Below are 25505 nucleotides of genomic sequence, written 5' to 3'. Positions count from 1 at the left end.
TGCTGCTCAGGGTCGTGTTTTTGGGGTGGGGTGGCCAAGGGGACATTGTGTCCCTCCTGGGTCATGAATTAATGACGGTGTCGGGGTCTCCTCGTCTTGGACGGGGGGTGGGGGGTGTCACTGGTGGGGAGAGATGTCACTCATGGTGGTGGATCCATCATCATCATCATCATCATCATCATCACCATCATGGGTCCATGATGGTGGTGATGGGTCCATGAGCGTCACCATGGGTCCATCATGGTGGTTCATTATGGGTCAGAGGTGGTGACTCCATCATCACCATCATCATCATCATGGGTCCATGATGGTGGTGATGGGTCTATGAGTGTCACCATGGGTCCATCATGGTGGTTCATTATGGGTCAGAGGTGGTGGCTCCATCATCACCCTCATCATCATCACCATCATCATCATCATGGGTCCATGATGGTGGTGATGGGTCCATGAGCGTCACCATGGGTCCATCATGGTCATCATGGGTCAGAGGTGGTGGCTCCATCATGGTGGTGGCTCCATCATCACCATCATCATCACCATCATCATCATCATCATCATGGGTCCATGATGGTGGTGATGGGTCCATGAGCGTCACCATGGGTCCATCATGGTGGTTCATTATGGGTCAGAGGTGGTGGCTCCATCATCACCCTCATCATCATCATCATCATCATCATCATCATGGGTCCATGATGGTGGTGATGGGTCCATGAGCATCACCATGGGTCCATCATGGTGGTTCATTATGGGTCAGAGGTGGTGGCTCCATCATGGTGGTGGCTCCATCATCACCTTTATCATCATCATCATCATCATGGGTCCATGATGGTGGTGATGGGTCCATGAGCATCACCATGGGTCCATCATGGTGGTTCATTATGGGTCAGAGGTGGTGGCTCCATCATCACCCTCATCATCATCATCATCATCATGGGTCCATGATGGTGGTGATGGGTCCATGAGCGTCACCATGGGTCCATCATGGTGGTTCATTATGGGTCAGAGGTGGTGGCTCCATCATCACCATCATCATCACCATCATCATCATCATGGGTCCATTGTGGTGGTGATGGGTCCATGAGCATCACCATGGGTCCATCATGGTGGTTCATCATCATCATGGGTCAGAGGTGGTGGCTCCATCATCATCATCATCATTGTCATCATCATCATCGATCCATGATGGTGATGATGAGTCCATGAGCGTCACCATGGGTCCATCATGGTGGTTCATCATGGGTCAGAGGTGGTGGCTCCATCATGGTGGTGGCACCATCATCATCATCATCATCGGTCCATGATGGTGGTGATGGGTCCCTGAGTGTCACCATGGGTCCATCATGGTGGTTCATCATGTGTCAGAGGTGGTGGCACCATCATCACCCTCATCATCATCATCATCATCATCATCATCATCATCATCATCACCGTGGGTCCATTGTGGTGGTGATGAGTCCATGAGTGTCACCATGGGTCCATCATGGTGGTCCATCATGGTCATCATGGGTCAGTGGTGGTGGCTCCATCATCACCATCATCATCACCATTGTGGGTCCATGATGGTGGTGGTGGGTCCATCACGGTGTTGGTTGGTCAGTCATTGTCATGGTGGGTTCTTCATCATGGTGGATCACCTGTGGTGGCAGTGGAGTCCCTCATGGTGGCCATGGGTCACTTGAGGTGGTCACTCATAGTGATGGGTCACTTGCGGTGGTCACTCATGGTGGCCATGGGTCACTCAAGGTGGTCACTCATGGTGGTGATGGGTCACTCGGGGTGGTCACTCATGGTGGTGATGGGTCACTCGAGGTGGTCACTCATGGTGGCCATGGGTCACTTGAGGTGGTCACTCATGGTGGCCATGGGTCACTTGAGGTGGTCACTCATGGTGATGATGGGTCTCTTGAGGTGGTCACTCATGGTGGTGATGGGTCACTTGAGGTGGTCACTCATGGTGGTGATGGGTCACTTGAGGTGGTCACTCATGGTGGTGATGGGTCACTTGGGGTGGTCACTCATGGTGGCCATGGGTCACTTGGGGTGGTCACTCATGGTGGTGATGGGTCCCTTGAGGTGGTCACTCATGGTGGGGGTGGGTCTGGTGGGTCCCTCCTGGGGATGGGTCACTCCTCATCGTGCAGCTTCTGGAGTGGGGTGAGAGAGAAGGTCCAGGGGTTGTTGTGGGACAGGTGGTGACAGGGGGTGGCAGGAGGTGACAGGAGGTCCCACCTTGGCTCCGATGTCGCGGCTCTTGGCCCGCAGTTTGTTGACCTGGGACTCGGCGATGTCAGCGCGTTCCTCGGCCTCGTCCAGCTCGTGCTGCGCCTTCCGGAACTTGGCCAGGTTGGTGTTGGCCTGTTCCTCCTGGGGGGATGGAGGAGGTCACTGGGGTGGCCTCAGGGAGGTGTGGATGAACTCCTGACACCCCCACAGCTGAGATGGCTTCATCCATCTGTCCATCCTTGACATCCATCCATCATCCATCCATCCATCCATCCATCATCCATCATCCATCCATCATCCATCCATCATCCATCCATCCATCATCCATCCATCCATCATCCATCCATCATCCATCATCCATCATCCATGCATCCATCATCCATCCATCCATCCATCCATCATCCATCATCCATCCATCATCCATCCATCATCCATCCATCCATCATCCATCCATCCATCATCCATCCATCCATCATCCATCCATCCATCCATCCATCATCCATCCATCCATCATCCATCCATCATCCATCCATCCATCATCCATCCATCCATCATCCATCCATCATCCATCCATCATCCATCCATCATCCATCATCCATCCATCCATCATCCATCCATCATCCATCCATTCATCCATCCATCATCCATCCATCATCCGTCATCCATCCATCATCCGTCATCCATCATCCATCATCCATCATCCATCCATCCATCCATCATCCATCATCCATCCATCCATCATCCATCATCCATCCATCCATCCATCATCCATCCATCATCCATCCATCATCCATCCATCATCCATCCATCATCCATCACCCATCCATCCATCCATCATCCATCCATCATCCATCCATCATCCATCCATCATCCATCCATCCATCATCCATCATCCATCATCCATCCATCATCCATCCATCATCCATCCATCATCCATCATCCATCCAACCATCCATCCATCCATCATCCATCAATCCATCATCCATCCATCCATCATCCATCATCCATCCATCATCCATCCATCATCCATCCATCATCCATCATCCGTCATCCATCCATCATCCGTCATCCATCCATCATCCATCCGTCCATCCATCATCCATCCGTCCATCATCCATCCATCATCCATCCATCATCCATCCATCCATCATCCATCCATCATCCATCATCCATCCGTCCATCCATCATCCATCCGTCCATCATCCATCCATCATCCATCCATCCATCACCCATCCATCATCCATCCATCCATCATCCATCCATCATCCATCCATCATCCATCCATCCATCATCCATCCATCCATCATCCATCCATCATCCATCCATCATCCATCCATCCATCATCCATCCATCATCCATCCATCATCCATCCATCCATCATCCATCCATCATCCATCCATCATCCATCCATCCATCCATCCATCCATCCATCATCCATCCATCATCCATCCATCCATCATCCATCCATCCATCATCCATCCATCATCCATCCATCATCCATCCATCCATCCATCATCCATCCATCATCCATCCATCATCATCCATCCATCCATCATCCATCCATCATCCATCCATCCATCATCCATCATCCATCATCCATCATCCATCCATCATCCATCCATCCATCCATCATCCATCCATCATCCATCCATCATCATCCATCCATCCATCATCCATCCATCCATCATCCATCCATCCATCATCCATCCATCATCCATCATCCATCATCCATCATCCATCCATCATCCATCATCCATCATCCATCCATCCATGGATCCATGTCTCCATCCCCCTGTCCCATTCACCCACCGCCTCCTCCGCCTGTCTCTTGTAGGCCTTGACTTTCATCTGCAGTTTGTCCACCAGGTCCTGCAGCCTCAGCAGGTTCTTCTTGTCCTCCTCCGTCTGTGGGAACAAGGATGGGGTGGCCACCAGACCAAAGCACAACCACAACTCCTGGGCCTCAGTTTCCCTTCCCAGAGACTTCCTGTGTCCTCCTGGCCACCAGGCTGATGTTCTGGGTCACCCACATCACTTTCATCAGCCAATTAATGTTCTGGGTCATCTTTGTTCCTGTGGCCACCCAGTCACCATTCTGGGTCACCCATGTCCCTGGGGCCACCATCTCTGCCCCTTGGTGGTCCCACAAATGGGTGCTCACACCTGGTACCTGAATCTCACCTCCATGGTCCCACCCCCATGGTCCCACCTGGAACCTGAGTCCCACCTCCATGGTCCCACCCCCATGGTCCCACCCCCATGGTCCCACCCCCATGGTCCCACCCCCATGGTCCCACATGGAACCTGAGTCCCACCTCCATGGTCCCACCCCCATGGTCCCACCTGGAACCTGAGTCCCACCTCCATGGTCCCACCTCCATGGTCCCACCTCCATGGTCCCACTCCCATGTTCTCACCTGGTAGCTGAGCTCCTTGACCCATCTCCATGTTCTCACCTCCATGGTCTCACCTCCATGGTCCTACCTCCATGGTCCCACCTGGTACCTGAGTCCCACCTCCATGGTCCCACCTCCATGGTCCCACCTCCATTGTCTCACCTCCATGGTCCCACCTCCATGTTCTCACCTGGTAGCTGAGCTCCTTGACCCACCTCCATGGTCCCACCCCCATTGTCTCACCTCCATGGTCCCACCTCCATCGTCCCACCTCCATGGTCCCACCTCCATGTTCTCACCTGGTAGCTGAGCTCCTTGACCCACCTCCATGGTCCCACCCCCATTGTCTCACCTCCATGGTCCCACCTCCATGGTCCCACCTGGTAGCTGAGCTCCTTGACGCGCCTCTCGGACTTGCGCAGCCCCTTGACGCTCTCGGCGTTTCTCTTCTGCTCGGTCTCCAGCTCGTTCTCCAGCTCCTTCACGCGTCCCTCCAGCTTCTGCAGCTGCTTCTTGCCCCCCTTGAGGGCCAACTGCTCGGCCTCGTCCAACCTCAGCTGCAGGTCCTTGATGGTCTGCTCCATGTTCTTCTTCATCCTCTCCAGGTGCGCGCTCGTGTCCTGCTCCTTCTTCAGCTCCTCCGCCATCATGGCTGCCTGCCCGTGGTGGGACAACCGGGAGGTCCACGGCGTGTCCTCCACCGTGGTGGCCCCGGTGACGACCCCGCCGCGACACTTACGTCGGTGATGGCCTTCTTGGCCTTCTCCTCGGCGTTCCGGCACTCCTGGACGGCCTCCTCCACCTCTGTCTGCAGCTGGGAGATGTCACCTTCCATCTTCTTCTTCTGGTTGATGAGGCTGGTGTTCTGGGGAGGGTGGGGAGACACCTCAGGAGGTGGTCCTGGGGCTGCTGTCCCACCCCTTGGTGCCCCCAGCTCTTGGAGACTCCCCTGTAGCTCTGCAGGGTCAAGGATCTTCTGGGGATCTTGGTGATGTAAGGTGGAAGGGAACCCAACGTTCCTTGGACCACCCCAACCCTCTTTGGACCACCCCAACCCTCTTTGGACCAACCCAAGGTTCCTTGGACCAACCCAACGTTCCTTGGACCAACCCAATGTTCCTTAGACCAACCCAATGTTCCTTAGACCAACCCAAGGTTCCTTGGACCAACCTGAGGTTCCTTGGATCAACCCAACCTTCCTTGGACCAACCAAAGGTTCTTTGGACCAACCTGAGGTTCCTTGGACCAAGCCAACCTTCCTTGGACCAACCCAACCTTCCTTGGACCACCCCAACCTTTCTTGGACCAACTCAAGTTTCCTCAGACCTTCAGGAGAAGGTGGCACTGTTTGGTCCAGGTCAACTTGGAGCCATCTTGGGGCTCTCCAGTTCAGCAAGACTTGGTCTTCGTCAACCAGACCTTCCATGGACCAACTCAACCCTCCTTGGACCAACCCAAGGTTCTTTGGACCAACCCAAGGTTCCTTGGACCAACCCAACCTCCTCCAGACCTTCAGGAGAAGATTGACCTGTCAGGTCCACACCACCCTGAGCCACTTGGAGGTCCTCAAGCGAGCAATCGGAGCTGTTTCTCCTGGGTTGGAGCATCCCTGGATGGAGGTGGACCCTCTCGTGGTCACCTGTGGTGGTCTCACCTGTGAGTGGAGAAGCTGGACCCTCTCATGGTCACCTGTGGTGGTCTCACCTGTGAGTGGAGAAGCTGGACCCTCTCGCTGGCCTCGATCAGCTCCTGCTCGGCCAATTTCCGGGCCCTCTCGGTCTGTTCCACCAGGCCCCGGAGCTCCTCCAGCTCTGACTGCAGCAGGGTGTTCCTGCGTTCCACCATGGCCACGTTCTCCTTCAGGTCCTCCCCGACCCTCGCCGCGTCATCCAGCTGAAGCTGTGTGTCCTGGGGGTGGTGGGAAGGGGTGGTGGGTCCATCTGGACCTCAGGGTGGGGAGGGATGGTGGGTCCACCCAACCATGGGGTGGGGAGGGATGGTGGGTCCATCTGGACCTTGGGGTGGGGAGTGGTGGTGGGTCCATCCAGCCATGGGCTGGGAAGGGGTGGTGGGTCCACCTGGACCTTGGGGTGGGAAGGAGTGGTGGGTCCACCCAGCCATGGGGTGGGAAGGGGTGGTGGGTCCACCTGGACCTTGGGGTGGGAAGGAGTGGTGGGTCCACCCAGCCATGGGGTGGGAAGGGGTGGTGGGTCCATCTGGACCTTGGGGTGGAGAGTAGTGGTGGGTCCATCCAACCTTGGGGTGGGAAGGGGTGGTGGGTCCACCCAACCATGGGGTGGGAAGGGGTGGTGGGTCCATCTGGACCTTGGGGTGGGGAGGGGTGGTGGGACTACTGAAGCTTGGGGTGGGGAGGGTTGGTGGGTCCATCCAACCCTGGGGTGGGAGGGGATGGTGGGTCCATCAGGACCTTGGGGTGGGGAGGGGTGGTGGGTCCCTGTAGGACCTTCCAGTATCTCCTACCCCTCCATGTCCCTGTAGGACCTTCAGGTACCTCCTCCATGTCCCCATGGGACCTTCAGGTTCCTTCTACACCTCCCTGTAGGACCTTCAGGTTCCTCCTCCACCTCCATGTCCCTGTAGGACCTTCAGGTTCCTCCTCCACCTCCATGTCCCTGTAGGACCTTCAGGTTCCTCCCCCACCTCCATGTCCCTGTAGGACCTTCAGGTTCTTCCTACACCTCCACATCCCCATGGGACCTTCAGGTTCCTCCAACCACTCCACGTCCCTGTAGGACCTTCAGGTACCTCCTCCACCTCCCTGTAGGACCTTCAGGTTCCTCCTACACCTCCCTGTAGGACCTTCAGGTTCCTCCTACACCTCCATGTCCCCATGGGATCTTCAGGTTCCTCCTTGACCTCTACGTCCCCATGGGACCTTCAGGTTCCTCCAACCCCTCCACGTCCCCATGGACAGGTACCTTCAGGTAGCCCTGCAGAGCCTTGACCTGCTTCTGGGCCTCGTTGGCGCCGCGGTTGGCGTGGCTGAGCTGGATCTCCATCTCATTGAGGTCGCCCTCCATCTTCTTCTTCAGCCTGAGGGCCTCGTTGCGGCTCCGTGTCTCGGCGTCCAGCGAGGTCTGGAGCGACTCCACCACCCGAAGGTGGTTGCGCTTCACCTGCTCCATCTCCTCCTCCTTCTCCCCCAGCTTCCGCTCGTACTCGGCCTTCACCTGGTTGAACTCCAGCTGTCCCCTCAGGATCTTCCCCTCCTCGTGCTCCAGGGACGCCTTGGTGGGTGGACAGAGAGGACCTTGAAGACCACAGAAGATGGGCGTCCCACCAGGAGAACGTCGGGATGGGGATTGTCCCACCTCAGCTTCTTCCAGAGCAGCTTGGAGCTCCATCTTCTCGGCCTCCAGCTGTTTTCGGACCTTCTCCAGCTCGTGGATGGATTTGTTGCCGGCGCCGAGCTGCTCCGTGAGGTCCGAGATCTCCTCTGCCCAGGTGAGACCTCAGTGAGACCTCTTGGGAATGGGTGGGGAGCACCAAAGTGGGGCTCCTCCCAGGTTCCTCGCTCAGGTGGGCAGAGGAACCTGAGGTGTCACCTTGGAGATTCTTGTTCTCCCTCTTGAAGGTCTCCAGGTGCTCCAGGGACTCCTCGTAGATGTTCCTCAGCTTGAAGATGTCAGTGCTGAGGGCCCTGGCCTCCTTCTGAGACGCCTCCAGCTCCGTCTGTGACTCCTCGAACTTCTGCTTCCACTCAGCCAGGACCTGAGGACCACCAGGTGTCACCCCACGACCACCTGGCCCCACCCCACCACCTCCAACCCACCACAGATGTCTACCTTGTCAAAGTTCCTCTGCTTCTTGTCCAGAGCGGCGGCGGCTGCGTTGGAGCGCTCCACGTCGGCCATCAGGTCCTCGATCTCGTTCTGCAGCCGGTGCTTGGTCTTCTCCAGCGAGGAGCATTTGGCGTTGACGGCCTCCACGGCCTCCTCGGCCTCCTGCAGACGCTGAGCCAACTTCTTCCTGCCCCAGGGACCACCTGAGGTCACCCGTGGGCCAGGTGGGGCCATTCAAACCTTCTCCCACCGGCCATTGGTCAAAGTTCTGCTCTGCTTCTGCTCTACCATCTCCAGGTCATTCTACCTTCTCCAGAACCTTCTCCTGTGGGTGGTCTCCACCCTCTGACCTCATAGAAACTCCACCCATGAGGAGATGACTCAGAATCCTCCAAAACCTTCTTGAGAACCTTCTCCTGTGGGTGATCTCCACCCATGAGGAGGTGACTCACTTGGCCTCCTCCAAACCTTCTCCAGAACCTTCTCCTGTGGGTGATCTCCACCCCTCTAACCCCACAGGAGCTCCACCCATGAGGAGATGACTCAGACTCTTCCAAAACCTTCTCCAGAACCTTCTCCTGTGGGTGATCTCCACCCCTCTAACCCCACAGGAGCTCCACCCATGAGGAGATGACTCAGACTCCTCCAAAACCTTCTTGAGAATCTTCTCCTGTGGGTGATCTCCACCCCTGACCCCAGAGGATCTCCACCCATGAGCAGATGACTCACTTGGCCTCCTCCAAAACCTTCTGAGAACATTCTCCTGTGGGTGGTCTCCACCCCTGACCCCACAGAAGCTCCACCCATGAGGAAATGACTCAGATTCCTCCAAACCTTCTTGAGAACATTCTCCTATGGGTGGTCTCCACCCCTGACCCCAGAGGATCTCCACCCATGAGGAGATGACTCACTTGGCCTCCTCCAAAACTTTCTCCAGAACATTCTCCCATGGGTGATCTCCACCCCTGACCCCAGAGGATCTCCACCCATGAGGAGATGACTCACTTGGCCTCCTCCAAAACCTTCTTGAGAACATTCTCCTGTGGGTGGTCTCCACCCCTGACCCCACAGAAGCTCCACCCATGAGGAGATGACTCAGATTCCTCCAAACCTTCTTGAGAACATTCTCCTGTGGGTGGTCTCCACCCCTGACCCCAGAGGATCTCCACCCATGAGGAGATGACTCACTTGGCCTCCTCCAAAACCTTCTTGAGAACATTCTCCTGTGGGTGGTCTCCACCCCTGACCCCACAGAAGCTCCACCCATGAGGAAATGACTCAGATTCCTCCAAACCTTCTTGAGAACATTCTCCTATGGGTGGTCTCCACCCCTGACCCCAGAGGATCTCCACCCATGAGGAGATGACTCACTTGGCCTCCTCCAAAACCTTCTTGAGAACATTCTCCCATGGGTGATCTCCACCCCTGACCCCACAGAAGCTCCACCCATGAGGAGATGACTCAGATTCCTCCAAACCTTCTTGAGAACATTCTCCTGTGGGTGGTCTCCACCCCTGACCCCAGAGGATCTCCACCCATGAGGAGATGACTCACTTGGCCTCCTCCAAAACTTTCTCCAGAACATTCTCCCATGGGTGATCTCCACCCCTGACCCCAGAGGATCTCCACCCATGAGGAGATGACTCACTTGGCCTCCTCCAGCTCCTCGGTCCGTTGGATGGCATCTGTTTCATACTTGGTCCTCCACTGGGCCACCTCGGAGTTGGCCTTGGAGAGCGCGCGCTGGAGCTCGGCCTTGGCCTCGGTCTCCTCCTCGTACTGCTCCCGCAGAAGGTCCCCGTCGTGCCGGGCCGACTGCAGCGCATGCGCCAGCGCGTTCTTGGCCTGGTGAGGAGAAGGTGACACCGTTGTCACCTTCTCCTCAGGTTCAGGTCACCTGGAGACCTCCATGCCTCAGCAAGGGCTGGTCTTCATCACTACAACCCAACCAGAGCTTCTGTAGACCAAGCCAACCTTCTCCAGACCAACCCAACCCTATCTGGACCTTCTGTAGACCAAGCCAACCTTCTCCAGACCAACCCAACCCTATTTGGACCTTCTGTAGACCAAGCCAACCTTCCTTGAACCTTCAGGAGAAGGTGACAATGGTGGGTCCAGGTCACCTGGAGACCTCCCTGCCTCAGCAAGGGCTGGTCTTCATCACCACAACCCAACCAGAGCTTCTGTAGACAAAGCCAACCTTCTCCAGACCAACCCAACCCTATCTGGACCTTCTGTAGACCAAGCCAACCTTCTCCAGACCAAGCCAACCCTATTTGTACCTTCCACAGATCAACTCAACCCCACCTTAGACCACTTTAGACCAACCCAATCATCCTTGGACCTTCTGTAGACCAAGCCAACCTTCTCCAGACCAACTCAACCTTCCTTGCACCTTCAGAAGAAGGTGGGACCATTGGATCCAGGTCAGCTTGAGCTTCTTGGAGGTCTCCAGCCCAGCAAGAGCTGGTCTTCACCACCTCAGCACAACCAGACCTTCCATAGATCGACCCATCCCTCCCTGGACCTTCTACAGTGGAAGCCCCTGTAGATGGAACCACTGCAGATGGACCCACCCAACCCCACAAGGTTGTGACCACGAGGGTGAAGGACACCTGTGACCCACCTGGACCCTCCCCAGATCTTCTCAACCCCACCACCAGACCTCACCTTCATCTCCTCCTCCAGCTGCCTCCTCAGGTCCTCCAGCTGCTGGGTGTAGGACACCTTCCCTCGGGTCAGCTGGGACACCAGCGCCTCCTTCTCCTCCAGCTGCCGTGACAGCTCACCTGCATGGGGTGGGTGGAGCTTCAGCTGTGGGGTGGGGTGGGGTGGGGGGTGGAGATGTGGGGCCCCAGGTTCAGGTCCCACCGTTCTCCGTCTGCAGCTTGGCCCGTTGGGTGTTGGCGTCGTTGAGGACACGTTGGGTCTCCTCCAGCTTGGCCAAGTGCTCGGCAGCCTGGTCCTCCATGGAGCGGGACACCTTCTCCATGGCCACCTGCAGGGAGGGGACAGTGGAGGGGTGGGGCTGGAGTGGACATGGACATTGCTGGAGGTGTCCAAGGCCAGGTTGGACAGGGCTTGGAGACACCTGGTCTTGTGGAAGGTGTTCCTGGTTGGGACCCACCCAACCCAACCTCTTGGAGACTTCTTCATTTCAACCCAACTCAGGTCAACTCAGCCATGTGGAGACTCTTCAGTTCAACCAGCTGAAGGTTCTTCAACTCAACCCAACAAGGTGGACACTCAACCACCTCAACCAGCTGAAGGTTCTTCAACCCGACCCAACAAGGTGGACACCCAACCAACTCAACCAGCTGAAGGTTCTTCAACCCAACCCAACAAGGTGGACACTCAACCCAGCCCAATCAGCTGAAGGTTCTTCAACCCAACCCAACAAGATGGACACTCAATCAGCTGAAGGTTCTTCAATTCAACCCAATAAGGTGGACATTCAACCCAACTCAACCAGCTGAAGGTTCTTCAACCCAACAAGGTGGACGCTCAACCAGGTGAAGGTTCTTCAAGCCAACTCAACAAGGTGGACACTCAACCCAACCCAACAAGGTGGACACTCAACCAGCTGAAGGTTCTTCAAGCCAACTCAACAAGGTGGACACCCAACCAACTCAATCAGCTGAAGGTTCTTCAACCCAACTGGGTGGACACTCAACCAGCTGAAGGTTCTTCAGCTCAACTCAACAAGGTGGACACCCAACCCAACTCGACCAGCTGAAGGTTCTTCAGCTCAACTCAACAAGGTGGACACCCAACCCAACTCGACCAGCTGAAGGTTCTTCAACCCAACCCAATAAGGTGGACACTCAACCAGCTGAAGCTTCTTCAGCTCAACCTGACCTGGTCTAGTGGAAGATGTCCCTTCCCACGCCTTGATGGAACTGGATGGTCCCACAGGAACCATCCCATGATTCCCTGCTGTCCATCTCAACCTCCTCCTACCTTAGACTTGATCAGCTGCTCTACGTTGGCGCTGAGGTCGTCCAGCTCCAGCTTGAGCTCGCTCTTCTCCTTCTCCAGCTTCTGCTTGACGCGCTGGAGGTTGTCCAGCTGCTCGCCCAGCTCGGCCACGCTGTCGGCGTGTTTCTTCCTCAGCGCGGCCGCGGTGGCCTCGTGCTGCAGGGTGGCTTCCTCCAGGTCCCTCCGCAGCTTCTGGAATTCCACCTCTCGCTTCTTGTTGAGCTCCAGCTGGGCCGAGGTGGCACCACCGGCTTCCTCCAGACGTTCGCTGAGCTCCTCCAGCTCCCGTGACAGCTCCGAGCGTTGCTTCTCCACCTTGGCCCGGCCTGTCCGCTCGGCCTCCAGCTCCTCCTCCAGCTCCTCGATCCGTGCCTGATGGGTGAGAAGGTGGTGGGTGGTGGGATCCAAGCGAGTGTCCAACTTGGGATGCGTGAATCCAGCTCGAGCCAAATTGGGTTAATCCAACTTGACCCAACTCAATCATCTGGAGATGTTCTTCAATCCATCAAGGTGGACACTCAATCAGCTGAAGGTTCTTCAACTCAACAAGGTGGACGTTCAACCAACTCAACCAGCTGAAGGTTCTTCAACCCAACCCAACAAGGTGGATGCCCAACCCAACCAGCTGGAGGTTCTTCAACCCAACAAGGTGGACACTCAACCAGCCTAAGGTTCTTCAACCCAACCCAATAAGGTGGACACTCAACCAACTCAATCAGCTGAAGGTTCTTCAACCCAACCCAACAAGGCGGATGCCCAACCCAACCAGCTGGAGGTTCTTCAACCCAACAAGGTGGACACTCAACCAGCTGAAGGTTCTTCAACCCAACCCAACAAGGTGGACACTCAACCACCTCAACCAGCTGAAGGTTCTTCAACCCAACAAGGTGGACACTCAACCACCTCAACCAGCTGAAGGTTCTTCAACCCAACAAGGTGGACACTCAACCAGCTGAAGGTTCTTCAACCCAACCCAACAAGGTGGACACTCAACCCAACTCAAGCAGCTGAAGGTTCTTCAACTCAACAAGGTGGACACTCAACCAGCTGAAGGTTCTTCAACCCAACCCAATAAGGTGGACACTCAACCAACTCAACCAGCTGAAGGTTCTTCAACCCAACAAGGTGGAAGATCAACCAACTCAACCACCTGAAGGTTCTTCAACCCAACCCAACAAGGTGGACACTTAAATCCAACTCAACCCAACTTGGGTCAATCCAACTTGACCCAACCCAACCAGCTGGAGACCAAGTCAACCCAAGCAGCTGGAGACCATTCAAGTCAATCCAACCATTTGGAGACTCTTCAGCCCCACCCAAAACCCACCCAGCTGAGCGGAGCCTCTTCTACTCAGCCCTACTACCTTGAGACTCTCCAAGTCAACCACCAGGTTCCTCTTCAAGCCAACCCAACCCCCTGGAGATCCTCCAGTCCAACCCAAGCAGACACAGACCAGATGTCCCCCCCCACCTGGAGCTCCTTCAGCTTCTTCTGGAGCTGCAGAGCCAGCGCCTGCTCGTCCTCAATCCGGCTGTTCTGCTGGTGGATCTCAAACTCCTTCCTGTGGAAGGAGGGGGGACAAGTGAGGACTCTCCTGGGACCCTCAGTTGGACCTCACTTGGAAGGTGGATCCAGCCTCACTTCTTGAGCTTCTCCTCCAGCTGCTGCTTGTCATTCTCCAGATCCATGATGTTCTCCTGGGTCAGCTTCAGGTCACCTTCCAGTTTCCTCTTGGCCCGTTCCAGGTCCATCCGGATCTTCTTCTCCTGCTCCAGGGAGCCTTCAAGCTGTGCAGGAACACAGAAATGGGGAGAAACCTCAAGTTTTGCTCACTTTTGACCCAGAAGTTCCTCAGCAGGGCCTGAGGTGGGACCGGCCACACTCACGTCGTCCACTTGCTGTTCCAGCTTGACTTTGCCCTTAGTCAAGGTGTTGACCTTGTCCTCCTCGGCCTGCAGGTCATCCAGCGTCTGCTGGTGGGACTCCTGCAGAGTCTTCTTCTCCTTGGTCAGCTTGGCGATGGTCTCGTCCAGCCCTGCCATCTCCTCCGTCAGGTTCTTGACCTGTGGGAGGAGTGTCCGGCCTCCAGCTCAGCGCCGGGGTGGGGCAGAGTCGGGGGAGGTTGATGTTCACCTCAGCCAAGGAGGTTGTTTCGAAGCAGGAGAACCCAAAGGACTTTGGGTCTTCTCAAAGCCCAACCCAAAGGACTTTGGGTCTTCTCAAAGCCCAACCCCAAGGACTTTGGGTCTTCTGAAAGCCCAAGCCAACCACCAATGGATCTTCCCAACCTGCCTTGAGTCTCCTCAACCCAAGCTAAGAGATCCCACCCAGTCTTGGGTGTCCTCAAACCCAGCCTTGACCCACTTCAGCTATCCTTGGTCAACTTAACCCAACCTGCCTTGGGTCTCCTCAACCCAACCAAACCCAACCAGTCTTGGGTCTCCTCAAACCCAACCTCAACCTACCTCAACCATCCCTGGACATTTTGACTCAACTCAACCCAACTGAACCATCCTTGGTCATCTCAACCCAACCCAACCAGCCTTGGGTGTCCTCAAACCCAGCCTCGACCCACCTCAGCCATCCTTGGTCATTTCAACTCAAACCAACCAGTCTTGGGTCTCCTCAACCCAACCCAACCCAACCCACCCAGCCTTGGTTCTCCTCAACCCAACCCAACCAGCCTTGGGTCTCCTCAACCCAAGCTAACAGATCCCACCCAGCCTTGGGTCTCCTCAACCCAAGCTAACAGATCCCACCCAGCCTTGGGTCTCCTCAACCCAAGCTAACAGATCCCACCCAGCCTTGGGTCTCCTCAACCCAAGCTAACAGATCCCACCCAGCCTTGGGTCTCCTCAACCCAAGCTAACAGATCCCACCCAGCCTTGGGTGTCCTCAAACCGAACCTCAACCCACCTCAACCATCCTTGGTCATCTCAACCCAACCAGTCTTGGGTCTCCTCAACCCAACCCAACCAGCTTTAGGTCTCCTCAAACCCAACCTCAACCATCTTTGGTCATCTCAACCCAACCCAACCCACCCAGCCTTGGTTCTCCTCAACCCAACCCAAGAAGGCTGAGCAAGTCCCCTCACCATGAGGCCATCTTCTCTCCCCACCCTCACCTTGTTCTCAGTGGCGTGTTTCTCCTTCTCCACCTTGGCCAGGGTCAGCTCCAGGTCATCGATGTCCTTCTTCAGCTCCGAGCACTCGTCCTCCAGCTTCCTCTTCTTGGCCGTCAGCTCGGCGTTCATCTCCTCCTCGTCCTCCAGACGTTCCGTCAGCTCCTTCACCTTGGCCTCCAGCTGGATCTTGTTCTTGATCAGTTGGTCGCAGCGTTCCTCGGCGTCATTCAGGTTGTCCTGCTCCTGTTGGGGTGGGATGGCAGGTGAAGCGGGGTTGTCCCAGGGGCTGGTGGAGGTGTTGGTCACCCCCATGGCGTGGTTTTGGGGTGATGTGACTCACAGCCTGCACTTGGAGCTGGAGGTCGTTCTTCTCCTGCAGCATGGAGACCATCTTCTCCTCCAGCTCCTTCCGCCGCGATTCCGACTTCTCCAGGGCGTCCTTCAGCCGCCCGTACTCCTCCTTCATGTTCTGCTCCAGGAGACCCCGAACGGGTCAAAGACCCTCATCCAACACCCCCCCAAGACCATTGGTGGTCCCACCCTGCCCTGTCCACTCCTCCCACCTGCATCTCCTTCTCCGTCTCCGCGCTCTTCAGCAAGGGCTTGATCTTGAAGTAGAGCTTCATCCACGGCCAGTTCTTCACGCCCATGAAGGCCCTGAGGTTCCACTGGATCACCAGCAGCGCGTCCCTACCAGGAGGAGAAGGACACAGGTGCCACCACAGTCCCAACCTGGTGGCCAGGTGAGCAGAAGGTCCACCCCCGTCTCACCGGCGCTCCACGATCTTCTTGAACTCGAGGCGCATGAGCTGCCCCCGCGCCCGCGCCTGGATGCGCGTGATGATGCGGGACAGGCGCTCGTCCCGCATCTCCTCCAGCTGGCCCAGCAGCCCCGCCTTGAAGAAGACCTGAGGGGAGGGAGGAGGTGGTGGGACCATGAGGTCCACCTGGGATGGTGGGACCACGGGGGACAGGGACCACAGGGTCTTCCCACTGTGTTGTGAGGGGTGGAAGGATGGGGTGGTGCGTTAATGGGGGTCAGATGGACACGGTGATGGTCACGAGATCATGAGGTCCATGTCCACCTCAGAGGGTGGGACCACCAGGAACAGGAACCACGAGATCTCACCCAGTGGGATCAGAATGGTTGTGATGGGTGAAGGATGGGGTGGTGCATAAGTGGGTGGTCTGATGGACACAGTGATGGTCATGGGACCATGAGGTCCATGTCCGCCTCGGATGGTGGGACCACCAGGGACAGTGGGATCAGACTGGTTGTGGTGGGTGAAGGATGGGGTGGTGTGTTAATGGAGGTCAGATGGACATGGTGATGGTCATGGGACCATGAGGTCCACCTCAGATGGTGGAACCACCAGGAACAGGAACCACAAGATCTCACCCAGTGGGGTCAAACTGGTTGTGATGGGTGAAGGATGGGGTGGTGCATAAGTGGGTGGTCTGATGGACACAGTGATGGTCATGGGACCATGAGGTCCACCTCAGATGGTGGAACCACCAGGAACAGGAACCACGAGATCTCACCCAGTGGGGTCAAACTGGTTGTGATGGGTGAAGGATGGGGCAGGAGTCCAGGAGGACCAGATAGACACAGGGAGGCACAGATGGACAGGTGAACGGTGGGACCATGGTGGTCCACAACACCTGCAGGATGGTGGGACCAGGTGACCTCACCTTGGTGTGCCCAAACTTGTACTGGTTATGGTCGATGTCGATGGAGCCCAGGAGCTTCTCGGCGCCCTTGCGGCTGTCGATGAATTGTCCCTCGGGGATGGCCGCGGGGTTCAGGATGCGGTACCTGGTGGCCACAGAGACCGTGACCTCCAAGATCAGCCCCGGTGGGGTTGTCCCCTCCTGCCCTCACCCCCCGGTGTCCCCACCGCTGGCGGAAGTCCCCGTAGAGGATGCGGTTGGGGAAGCCCTTGCGGCAGATGCGGATTCCCTCCAGGACGCCGTTGCAGCGGAGCTGGTGCATGACCAGGGCGTTGTCCATCACACCTGGTGGTGGTGGTGGTGGTGGTGGAGGAGACAAGGTGAGAGGTCAACCACGAGCCACACCCACACGCCCCATCCCCCACCCTCGGCTCACCCGGCTCCTTCCGCTCGTTGGGGACCAGGCAGCGGACAAAGTGGGGGTGGGTGGTCTTGAGGTTGGCCATCAGCTTGTTGAGGTTCTCCTGGGGAGGAGAGGCGAGGATGACCACCAGGAGAACGGGTTGGGTGGTGGCACCACCCACTTCTCCACCAGGGCCTGTTGTTCCCCTTCCCCACCGAGTGGGAAGGACGGTGGGAGGTACCCTCAGGTGGTGACCATCACAGGCAGTGACCATCACAGGCAGTGACCATCACAGGTGGTGATCTGGGGCAGGTTCCTCACCCGGTGCAGGGCTGAGACGGTCTGGAAGGAGGAACCTTTCTTCTTGGCTCCTTTCCCCTTGCCGCTGTCACCTCCTGCGGAGGAGAGCGGTGGGATGAGGTGGGAACAGCTCCTGTGAGCTCCTGTCTTCTTCACCATCATCCATCCATCCATCATCCATCCATCATCCATCCATCCATCATCCATCCATCACCCACCAGAATCCGCCCCGGCGTAGTTGGAGAAGAGGTGGGCCAAGAGCTTGAGGGCGGATTTCTGGTAGAGCCCCACCACCGTCTCGTTGAGGGGGTCCTTGTTCTTCTCCAGCCAGCCCAGGATGTTGTAGTCCACCGTGCCGGCGTAGTGGGTGAGCGAGAAGTGAGCCTCGGACTTGCCCTTGACGTTCCTGGGCTTCCCGAAGTTGGCCGACTTGCCCAGGTGGTTGTCGTAGAGTTTGGACTTGAAGGTCATGTCCGAGGCCTTGGGGAACATGCACTCCTCCTCCAGGATGGACATGATGCCCATGGGCTGTGGACGAGGAGAACTTGGACACCGAGGACAACCCAAAAACCACCCGTGGGGCACCTGAGGAGCTCCAGCTGGATGGAGCCTCCTCCTTCAGCTCCTCCTGGAGGTCCTGGAGGTGCTAGGGGTGGTGGTACCTTCTCGATGAGGTCGATGCAGGCCTGGAGGTCCATGCCGAAGTCGATGAACTCCCACTCGATGCCCTCCTTCTTGTACTCCTCCTGCTCCAGCACGAACATGTGGTGGTTGAAGAACTGCTGGAGCTTCTCGTTGGTGAAGTTGATGCAGAGCTGCTCGAAGCTGTTGAACTGGGGCAGGGGATGGAGAGGTGGGTGGAGGAGTCCATGGGGGCAACCAACCGCCAGCAGGGTCAGTCAACACCCAACGGGGCAACCAACACCCGACTGGGTCAGTCAACACCCAACGGGGCAATCAACACCCAACTGGGGCAGTCAACACCCAACGGGGCAATCAACACCCAACTGGGGCAGTCAACACCCAACGGGGCAGTCAACACCCAACTGGGCCAATCAACACCCAACTGGGTCAACCAACACCCAACTGGGGCAGTCAACACCCAACTGGGGCAGTCAACACCCAACTGGGGCAGTCAACACCCAACTGGGGCAGTCAACACCCAACTGGGCCAGTCAACACCCAACTGGGCCAGTCAACACCCAACTGGGCCAGTCAACACCCAACTGGGCCAGTCAACACCCAACTGGGCCAGTCAACACCCAACTGGGACACCTGAGTCCATGGGGGCAACCAAAACCCAGCTGGGTCAATCAACACCCAATGGGGCAACCAACACCCAACTGGGCCAGTCAACACCCAACTGGGGCAACCAACACCTAATTGGGACAACCAACACCCAACTGGGCCAATCAACACCAAACTGGGCCAACTCAACACCCAACTGGGTCAACCAACACCCAACTGGGCCAATCAACACCCAACTGGGACAACTGAGTCCATGGGGTCAACCAACACCTGACTGGGCCAATCAACACCCAGCTGGGCCAGTCAACACCCAACTGGGCCAACTCAACACCTGACTGGGCCAACTCAACACCCAGTAGGGTCAAAGTGACCCCAGTGGGGGTCAACGGGGACAACACCCGGTAGGGTCAACAGAACATCCAACGAGATCAACGAGGTCAACCCAAGAGCCCAAGGGTTCACCCAGTGGGTTCAAGAGGGTCAACCCAACACCCAAAGGCGTCAACACCCAACCGGCTCCATGAGGTCACCACAAAGACCCAAATTCCCACCCGAGGTCACCGTGAAGCTGCAGGAGATCCACTCAGGACCCAACCAGCTCAAGGCCACCCCTGCAGGACCCAGCTCCACCTCGATCCTCACATCGAAGATCTCGAAGCCGGCGATGTCCAAGACGCCGATGAAGTATTGGCGTGGTTGCTTGGTGTCCAGCGAGTTGTTGATCCTCACCACCATCCAGTTGAACATCTTCTCGTAGACGGCCTTGGCCAAGGCCCCGATGGAGTAGTAGACCTGCTGGACGCTCTGGCCCTTGGTGACGTACTCGTTGCCCACCTTGACGCGTGGGTGACACAAGCCCTTGAGAAGGTCGGCCGAGTTCAGCCCCATCAGGTAGGCGGACTTGTCGGCGTCTGTGGAGGAGAAGACACGCGGGTCAGGTGTCACCTCAACCGGTGACACCTCCCCGACCCGTCACCCCGACCGGCCTTCGGTGCCGTCAGGCTCCGCCTGTTCCTCCCGCTGCTTCTGCTTGAACTTCATGTTGCCGAAGTGCATGATGGCACCCGTCAGCTTGTAGACACCGGCCTTCTCCTCGGCCGTGAAGCCCAGGACATCAAAGGCGCTCTGGGAGGGGTGAAGAAGGGGCCAGGTGAGGGTGTGGCCACTGCTGGTCACCACCTGTGATGGTCATCACCTGTGATGGTCATCGCCTGTGATGGCCATCGACTGCGATGGTCACCACTTGTGATGGTCATCGTCTGTGACGGTCATCGCCTGCGATGGCCATCGCCTGTGATGGCCATCGACAGCGATGGTCATCGACAGCGATGGTCACTGCCTGAAGGTACCTCCCACTGTCCTTCCCATTCATTTTCCCAACTGGCCAATGGGGACATTCAGCCACAGGCTTGTCCACTTGAAGGACTTGTCCATGGACTTGTTCATCTGTCCATGGGTTCATTTCTCCAGCTAAGGACTTGTTTGTCCTGGAGCCATCCATGCATAGATCCATCCATTCTTCAGAGCATTTATCCATCCATGGACTCATCCATCCATCCATCATCCATCCATCATCGATCATCCATCCATCATCCATCCATCCATCATCCATCCATCATCCATCCATCCATCATCCATCCATCATCCATCCATCATCCATCCATCCATCCATCCATCATCCATCCATCCATCCATCATCCATCCATCCATCATCCACCCATCCATCATCCATCCATCCATCATCCATCATCCATCCATCCATCATCCATCCATCCATCATCCATCCATCCATCATCCATCCATCATCCATTATCCATCCATCATCCAACCATCATCCAACCATCAATCCATCATCCATCACCCATCCATCATCCATCCATCATCCATTATCCATCATCCATCCATCCATCATCCCATCCATCCATCATCCCATCCATCCATCATCCATCCATCCATCATCCATCCATCATCCCATCCATCCATCATCCATCCATCAATCCATCATCCATCCATCCATCATCCATCCATCATCCATTCATCATCCATCATCCATCCATCACCCATCCATCACCCATCCATCACCCATCCATCACCCATCCATCAGCCATCCATCCATCATCCATCCATCCATCATCCATCCATCATCCATCCATCAACCATCCATCAACCATCCATCAACCATCCATCCATCATCCATCCATCCATCATCCATCCATCATCCATCCATCATCCATCCATCATCCATCCATCCGTCATCCATCCGTCATCCATCCGTCATCCATCCGTCACCCATCCGTCACCCATCCGTCACCCATCCGTCACCCATCCATCCATCATCCATCCATCATCCATCCATCATCCATCATCCATCCATCCTCCATCCATCCATCCTTCATCCATCCATCCTTCATCCATCCATCCTTCATCCATCCATCCTTCATCCATCATCCATCCATCCATCATCCATCCATCCATCATCCATCCATCATCCATCCATCCATCCATCCATCATCCATCCATCATCCATCCATCATCCATCCATCATCCATCCATCATCCATCCATCCTTCATCCATCATCCATCCATCCATCATCCATCCATCCATCATCCATCCATCCATCATCCATCCATCCATCATCCATCCATCATCCATCCATCCATGGACCCTCCCTCCACCCCTCACTGCTCACGTCGGTGGCCAACAGCTCCTCGGAGTCATCGATGGAGGCCACAGTCACCTCGCCTTGGGAGACGTAACCGTAGTCGTAGGGGTTGGAGGTGACCAGCAGCATCTCTGGTGCAGGATGGAGACACCACTGAGCATTTCTGGTTTCTCCAAACCACCCCAAAATTTGGGAGGTGAGGGAAGGAGAAGCCCCGAGGCCACGGTGGTGGCCTGGCTCACCCAGAAGCTCCGGCTTCTTGTTGGAGAGGATCTGGTAGAAGATGTGGTAGTTCCGCTCCGCCTTCAGCTGGAAGATGACTCGGGACTTCTCCAGGAGGTCTGGGGGGGGATGGGGAGAAGGTGGCATGAGGAGATGGATGGAGATGGGAATGGTGGGATAAGGAGAGGGATGGAGACATGGAGCTCATCGGACCTATCAGAAATGGAGAGGGATGGATGATGGATGGATGGATGAAGGATGGATGGATGGATGATGGATGGATGGATGATGGATGATGGATGATGGATGGATGATGGATGATGGATGGATGGATGATGGATGGATGATGGATGGATGGATGATGGATGGATGATGGATGGATGATGGATGGATGGATGATGGATGGATGATGGATGGATGATGGATGGATGGATGATGGATGGATGATGGATGGATGATGGATGGATGATGGATGGATGATGGATGGATGGATGATGGATGGATGATGGATGGATGATGGATGGACGGACAGACAGATGGACAGATGGATGGACGGACAGATGGACAAGAAGATGGGAACAGAAGGATGAGGAGATGAAGACACGCAGAAGTTCTCATGGATCCATCCTCCACAAACACAAGGTGGACACGGGGACGGATGGATCCACCAGCAGATGGACACAAGGAGGTGACCAGAAGCACGAGGAGCTCTCCGGACACACGGACAGCGGCCGGACAATGTCCAAGCCCCGCCCACACCCCCCTGTGGTCACTCACACGTCTCGATGTCGGCCGACGCCAATTTCCCGGTGGCGCCAAAATGGATCCGGATGAATTTCCCCTGGAAGGGCGGCGGGGGCGGGTCCTGGGGGGCTCTGCCCCATGGACCCCACAGAATGACCCTGCCCCATAGATCCTGCCCCATAGATCCTGCCCCATAGACCCTGCCCCACAGACCCCACAGAATGACCCTGCCCCATAGATCCTGCCCCATAGACCCCACAGAATGACCCTGCCCCATTGATCCTGCCCCATAGACCCTGCCCCATGGACCCCACAGAATGACCCTGCCCCATAGACCCTGCCCCATAGACCCCACAGAATGACCCTGCCCCATAGACCCTGCCCCATAGACCCCACAGAATGACCCTGCCCCATAGATCCTGCCCCATAGACCTCACAGAATGACCCTGCCCCATAGACCCTGCCCCATAGGTCCCACAGAATGACCCTGCCCCATAGATCCTGCCCCTTAGACCCTGCCCCATAGACCCCACACAAAGACCCTGCCCCATAGCAGCCCCCTAGAGACCCTACCCTGCCCCATAGATCCAGCCCCCAGCCCTATAGGTCCTGCCCCATAGACCCCACACAAAGACCCTGCCCCATAGCAGCCCCCCAGAGACCCCACCCTGCCCCATAGGCCCTGCCCCATAGATCCCGCCCCCAGCCCTATACACCCTGCCCCATAGACCCTGCCTTCAGTCCTATAGGCTCTGCCCCATAGACCCCAGCCCCATAGACCTCACCCCCAGCTTTATAGACCCTGCCCCATAAGTCTTGCCCCATAGACCCTGCCCCCAGCCCTATAGGCTCTGCCCCATAGATCCCACCCTAAGCCTTATAGGCTCTGCCCCATAGACCCTGCCCCACAGACCCTGCCCCATAGATCCTACCCTCAGCCCTATAGGCTCTGCCCCATAGGTCCTGCCCCATAGGTCCTGCCTTCAGCCCAATAGGCTCTGTCCCACAGACATGGTCCCCACCCTGTAGATCCCATCCACAGATGTGCCCCACCCCACAGACCCCACCCCACTGCAGTGCCCCATAGACCCCAGTCCTGCCCCACAGACCACACCCCCCACACCCCACCCCACAGACCCCACCCCACAGACCCTGCCCCACCCCACAGACCCCACAGTCCCCACCCCTCAGACCCCACCCCACTGCAGTGCCCCATAGCCCCCAGTCCTGCCCCATAGACCCCACCCCACACACCCCACCCCACACACCCCACCCCACACATCCCAGCCCCACAGACCCTGCCCCACCCCACAGACCCCACAGTCCCCACCCCACAGACCCCACCCCACTGCAGTGCCCCATAGACCCCAGTCCTGCCCCACAGACCCCACCCCACACACCCCACCCCACACACCCCAGCCCCACCCCACAGACCGTGCCCCACCCCACAGACCCCACCCCACTGCAGTGCCCCATAGACCCCAGTCCTGCCCCACAGACCCCACCCCACACACCCCACCCCACACACCCCAGCCCCACCCCACAGACCGTGCCCCACCCCACAGACCCCACCCCACTGCAGTGCCCCATAGACCCCAGTCCTGCCCCACAGACCCCACCCCACACACCCCACCCCACACATCCCAGCCCCACCCCACAGACCCTGCCCCACCCCACAGACCCCACCCCACTGCAGTGCCCCATAGACCCCAGTCCTGCCCCACAGACCCCACCCCACACACCCCACCCCACACATCCCAGCCCCACCCCACACATCCCAGCCCCACCCCACAGACCCTGCCCCACCCCACAGACCCCGCCCCACCCACAGACCCCACAGTCCCCACCCCACAGACCCTGCCCCACCCCACAGACCCTGCCCCACCCCACAGACCCCGCCCCACAGACCCCGCCCCACAGACCCCACAGGCCCCACTCACGAATCGCGAGGAGTTGTCGTTGCGCACGGTCTTGGCGTTGCCGAAAGCCTCCAGCGCGGGGTTGGCCTGGATGATTTGATCCTCCAGGGTCCCCTGGGGGTGGAGGTGACACCAGGGGTGGGGTGGGGTCAGAAGACCCTCCCCCACCTCGCGAGAGGGGCGTGGCCACGACCCCGCCCTACCTTGTTGCTATTGGTCGCCTCCTTCTTGCGGTCGCCGATGGCGGCGATGCTGGCGAAGTATTGGATGACGCGTTTGGTGTTCACCGTTTTCCCCGCCCCCGATTCGCCGCTGTGAGGTCACCGTGAGGTCACCAAGGTCACCGTGAGGTCACCGAGGTCACCACGGGGGTCTGGTCCCACCCCACACTTGTGGGGCGGCGTCGGGGACTCACGTGATGAGGATGGATTGGTTCTCGCGGTCTGTGGGGGGACAGAGGGGTGAGGAGGGGTCTCAGGTGTCTTCAGCCCCCCCAAAAGGTGAGGAGGGGTCTCAGGTGTCTTCAGCCCCTCCAAAAGGTGAGGAAGGGTCTCAGGTGTCTTCAGCCCCCCCAAAAGGTGAGGAAGGGTCTCGGGGGTCTTCAGCCTCCCCAAAAGGTGAGGAAGGGTCTCGGGGGTCTTCAACCCTTCTCAAGGGGGCTTCAGATAAATTGGGGCAAGGTTGGGGGTCTTGGTGAGGGTTGGGGGTCTCCACCTTCTCAGGTGGGACAAAGCTGAAGGAGATATTTGGGTTCTCCAAAGCTGAGGGAGATGTTTGGGGGTCTCCAAAGCTGAGGGAGATGTTTGGGGT

The 25505-nt window shown here is 57.1% G+C and overlaps 1 protein-coding gene across 2 annotated transcripts in view; it reads right to left on the bottom strand.

Moving 5' to 3' along the window:
• The window catches only part of LOC111944670 (myosin-6), a 38444-nt gene continuing 12939 nt past the window's right edge, over positions 1-25505 (bottom strand). For both annotated transcript variants that reach the window (XM_086875601.1, XM_086875607.1), the window contains 35 exons: positions 25111-25138; positions 24899-25007; positions 24717-24809; positions 22810-22873; positions 22053-22151; positions 21838-21941; positions 20134-20272; positions 19790-20058; positions 18562-18732; positions 18118-18427; positions 17921-17994; positions 17633-17720; positions 17424-17541; positions 17218-17341; positions 16297-16433; positions 16089-16215; positions 15866-15994; positions 15526-15768; positions 14288-14464; positions 14043-14188; positions 13872-13962; positions 12383-12772; positions 11294-11420; positions 11093-11211; positions 10071-10267; positions 8426-8609; positions 8186-8351; positions 7952-8076; positions 7559-7867; positions 6324-6527; positions 5359-5484; positions 5000-5275; positions 4033-4128; positions 2230-2364; positions 1-2144 (listed from right to left, as the gene is read on the bottom strand). In XM_086875601.1, coding sequence (XP_086731727.1) covers positions 2124-2144; positions 2230-2364; positions 4033-4128; positions 5000-5275; positions 5359-5484; positions 6324-6527; positions 7559-7867; positions 7952-8076; positions 8186-8351; positions 8426-8609; positions 10071-10267; positions 11093-11211; positions 11294-11420; positions 12383-12772; positions 13872-13962; positions 14043-14188; positions 14288-14464; positions 15526-15768; positions 15866-15994; positions 16089-16215; positions 16297-16433; positions 17218-17341; positions 17424-17541; positions 17633-17720; positions 17921-17994; positions 18118-18427; positions 18562-18732; positions 19790-20058; positions 20134-20272; positions 21838-21941; positions 22053-22151; positions 22810-22873; positions 24717-24809; positions 24899-25007; positions 25111-25138 — 5315 coding nt within the window. In that variant the 3' untranslated portion in view covers positions 1-2123. The remainder of the gene's footprint in view (positions 2145-2229; positions 2365-4032; positions 4129-4999; positions 5276-5358; positions 5485-6323; positions 6528-7558; positions 7868-7951; positions 8077-8185; positions 8352-8425; positions 8610-10070; positions 10268-11092; positions 11212-11293; positions 11421-12382; positions 12773-13871; positions 13963-14042; positions 14189-14287; positions 14465-15525; positions 15769-15865; positions 15995-16088; positions 16216-16296; positions 16434-17217; positions 17342-17423; positions 17542-17632; positions 17721-17920; positions 17995-18117; positions 18428-18561; positions 18733-19789; positions 20059-20133; positions 20273-21837; positions 21942-22052; positions 22152-22809; positions 22874-24716; positions 24810-24898; positions 25008-25110; positions 25139-25505) is intronic.

Source organism: Cyanistes caeruleus, chromosome 1 (assembly GCF_971803275.1).
Source record: "Cyanistes caeruleus chromosome 1, bCyaCae1.hap1.1, whole genome shotgun sequence".
NCBI lineage: Eukaryota > Metazoa > Chordata > Aves > Passeriformes > Paridae > Cyanistes > Cyanistes caeruleus.
Note: the sequence above shows the minus strand (reverse complement) of the source record. Positions and strands in the feature narration are given on the sequence as shown.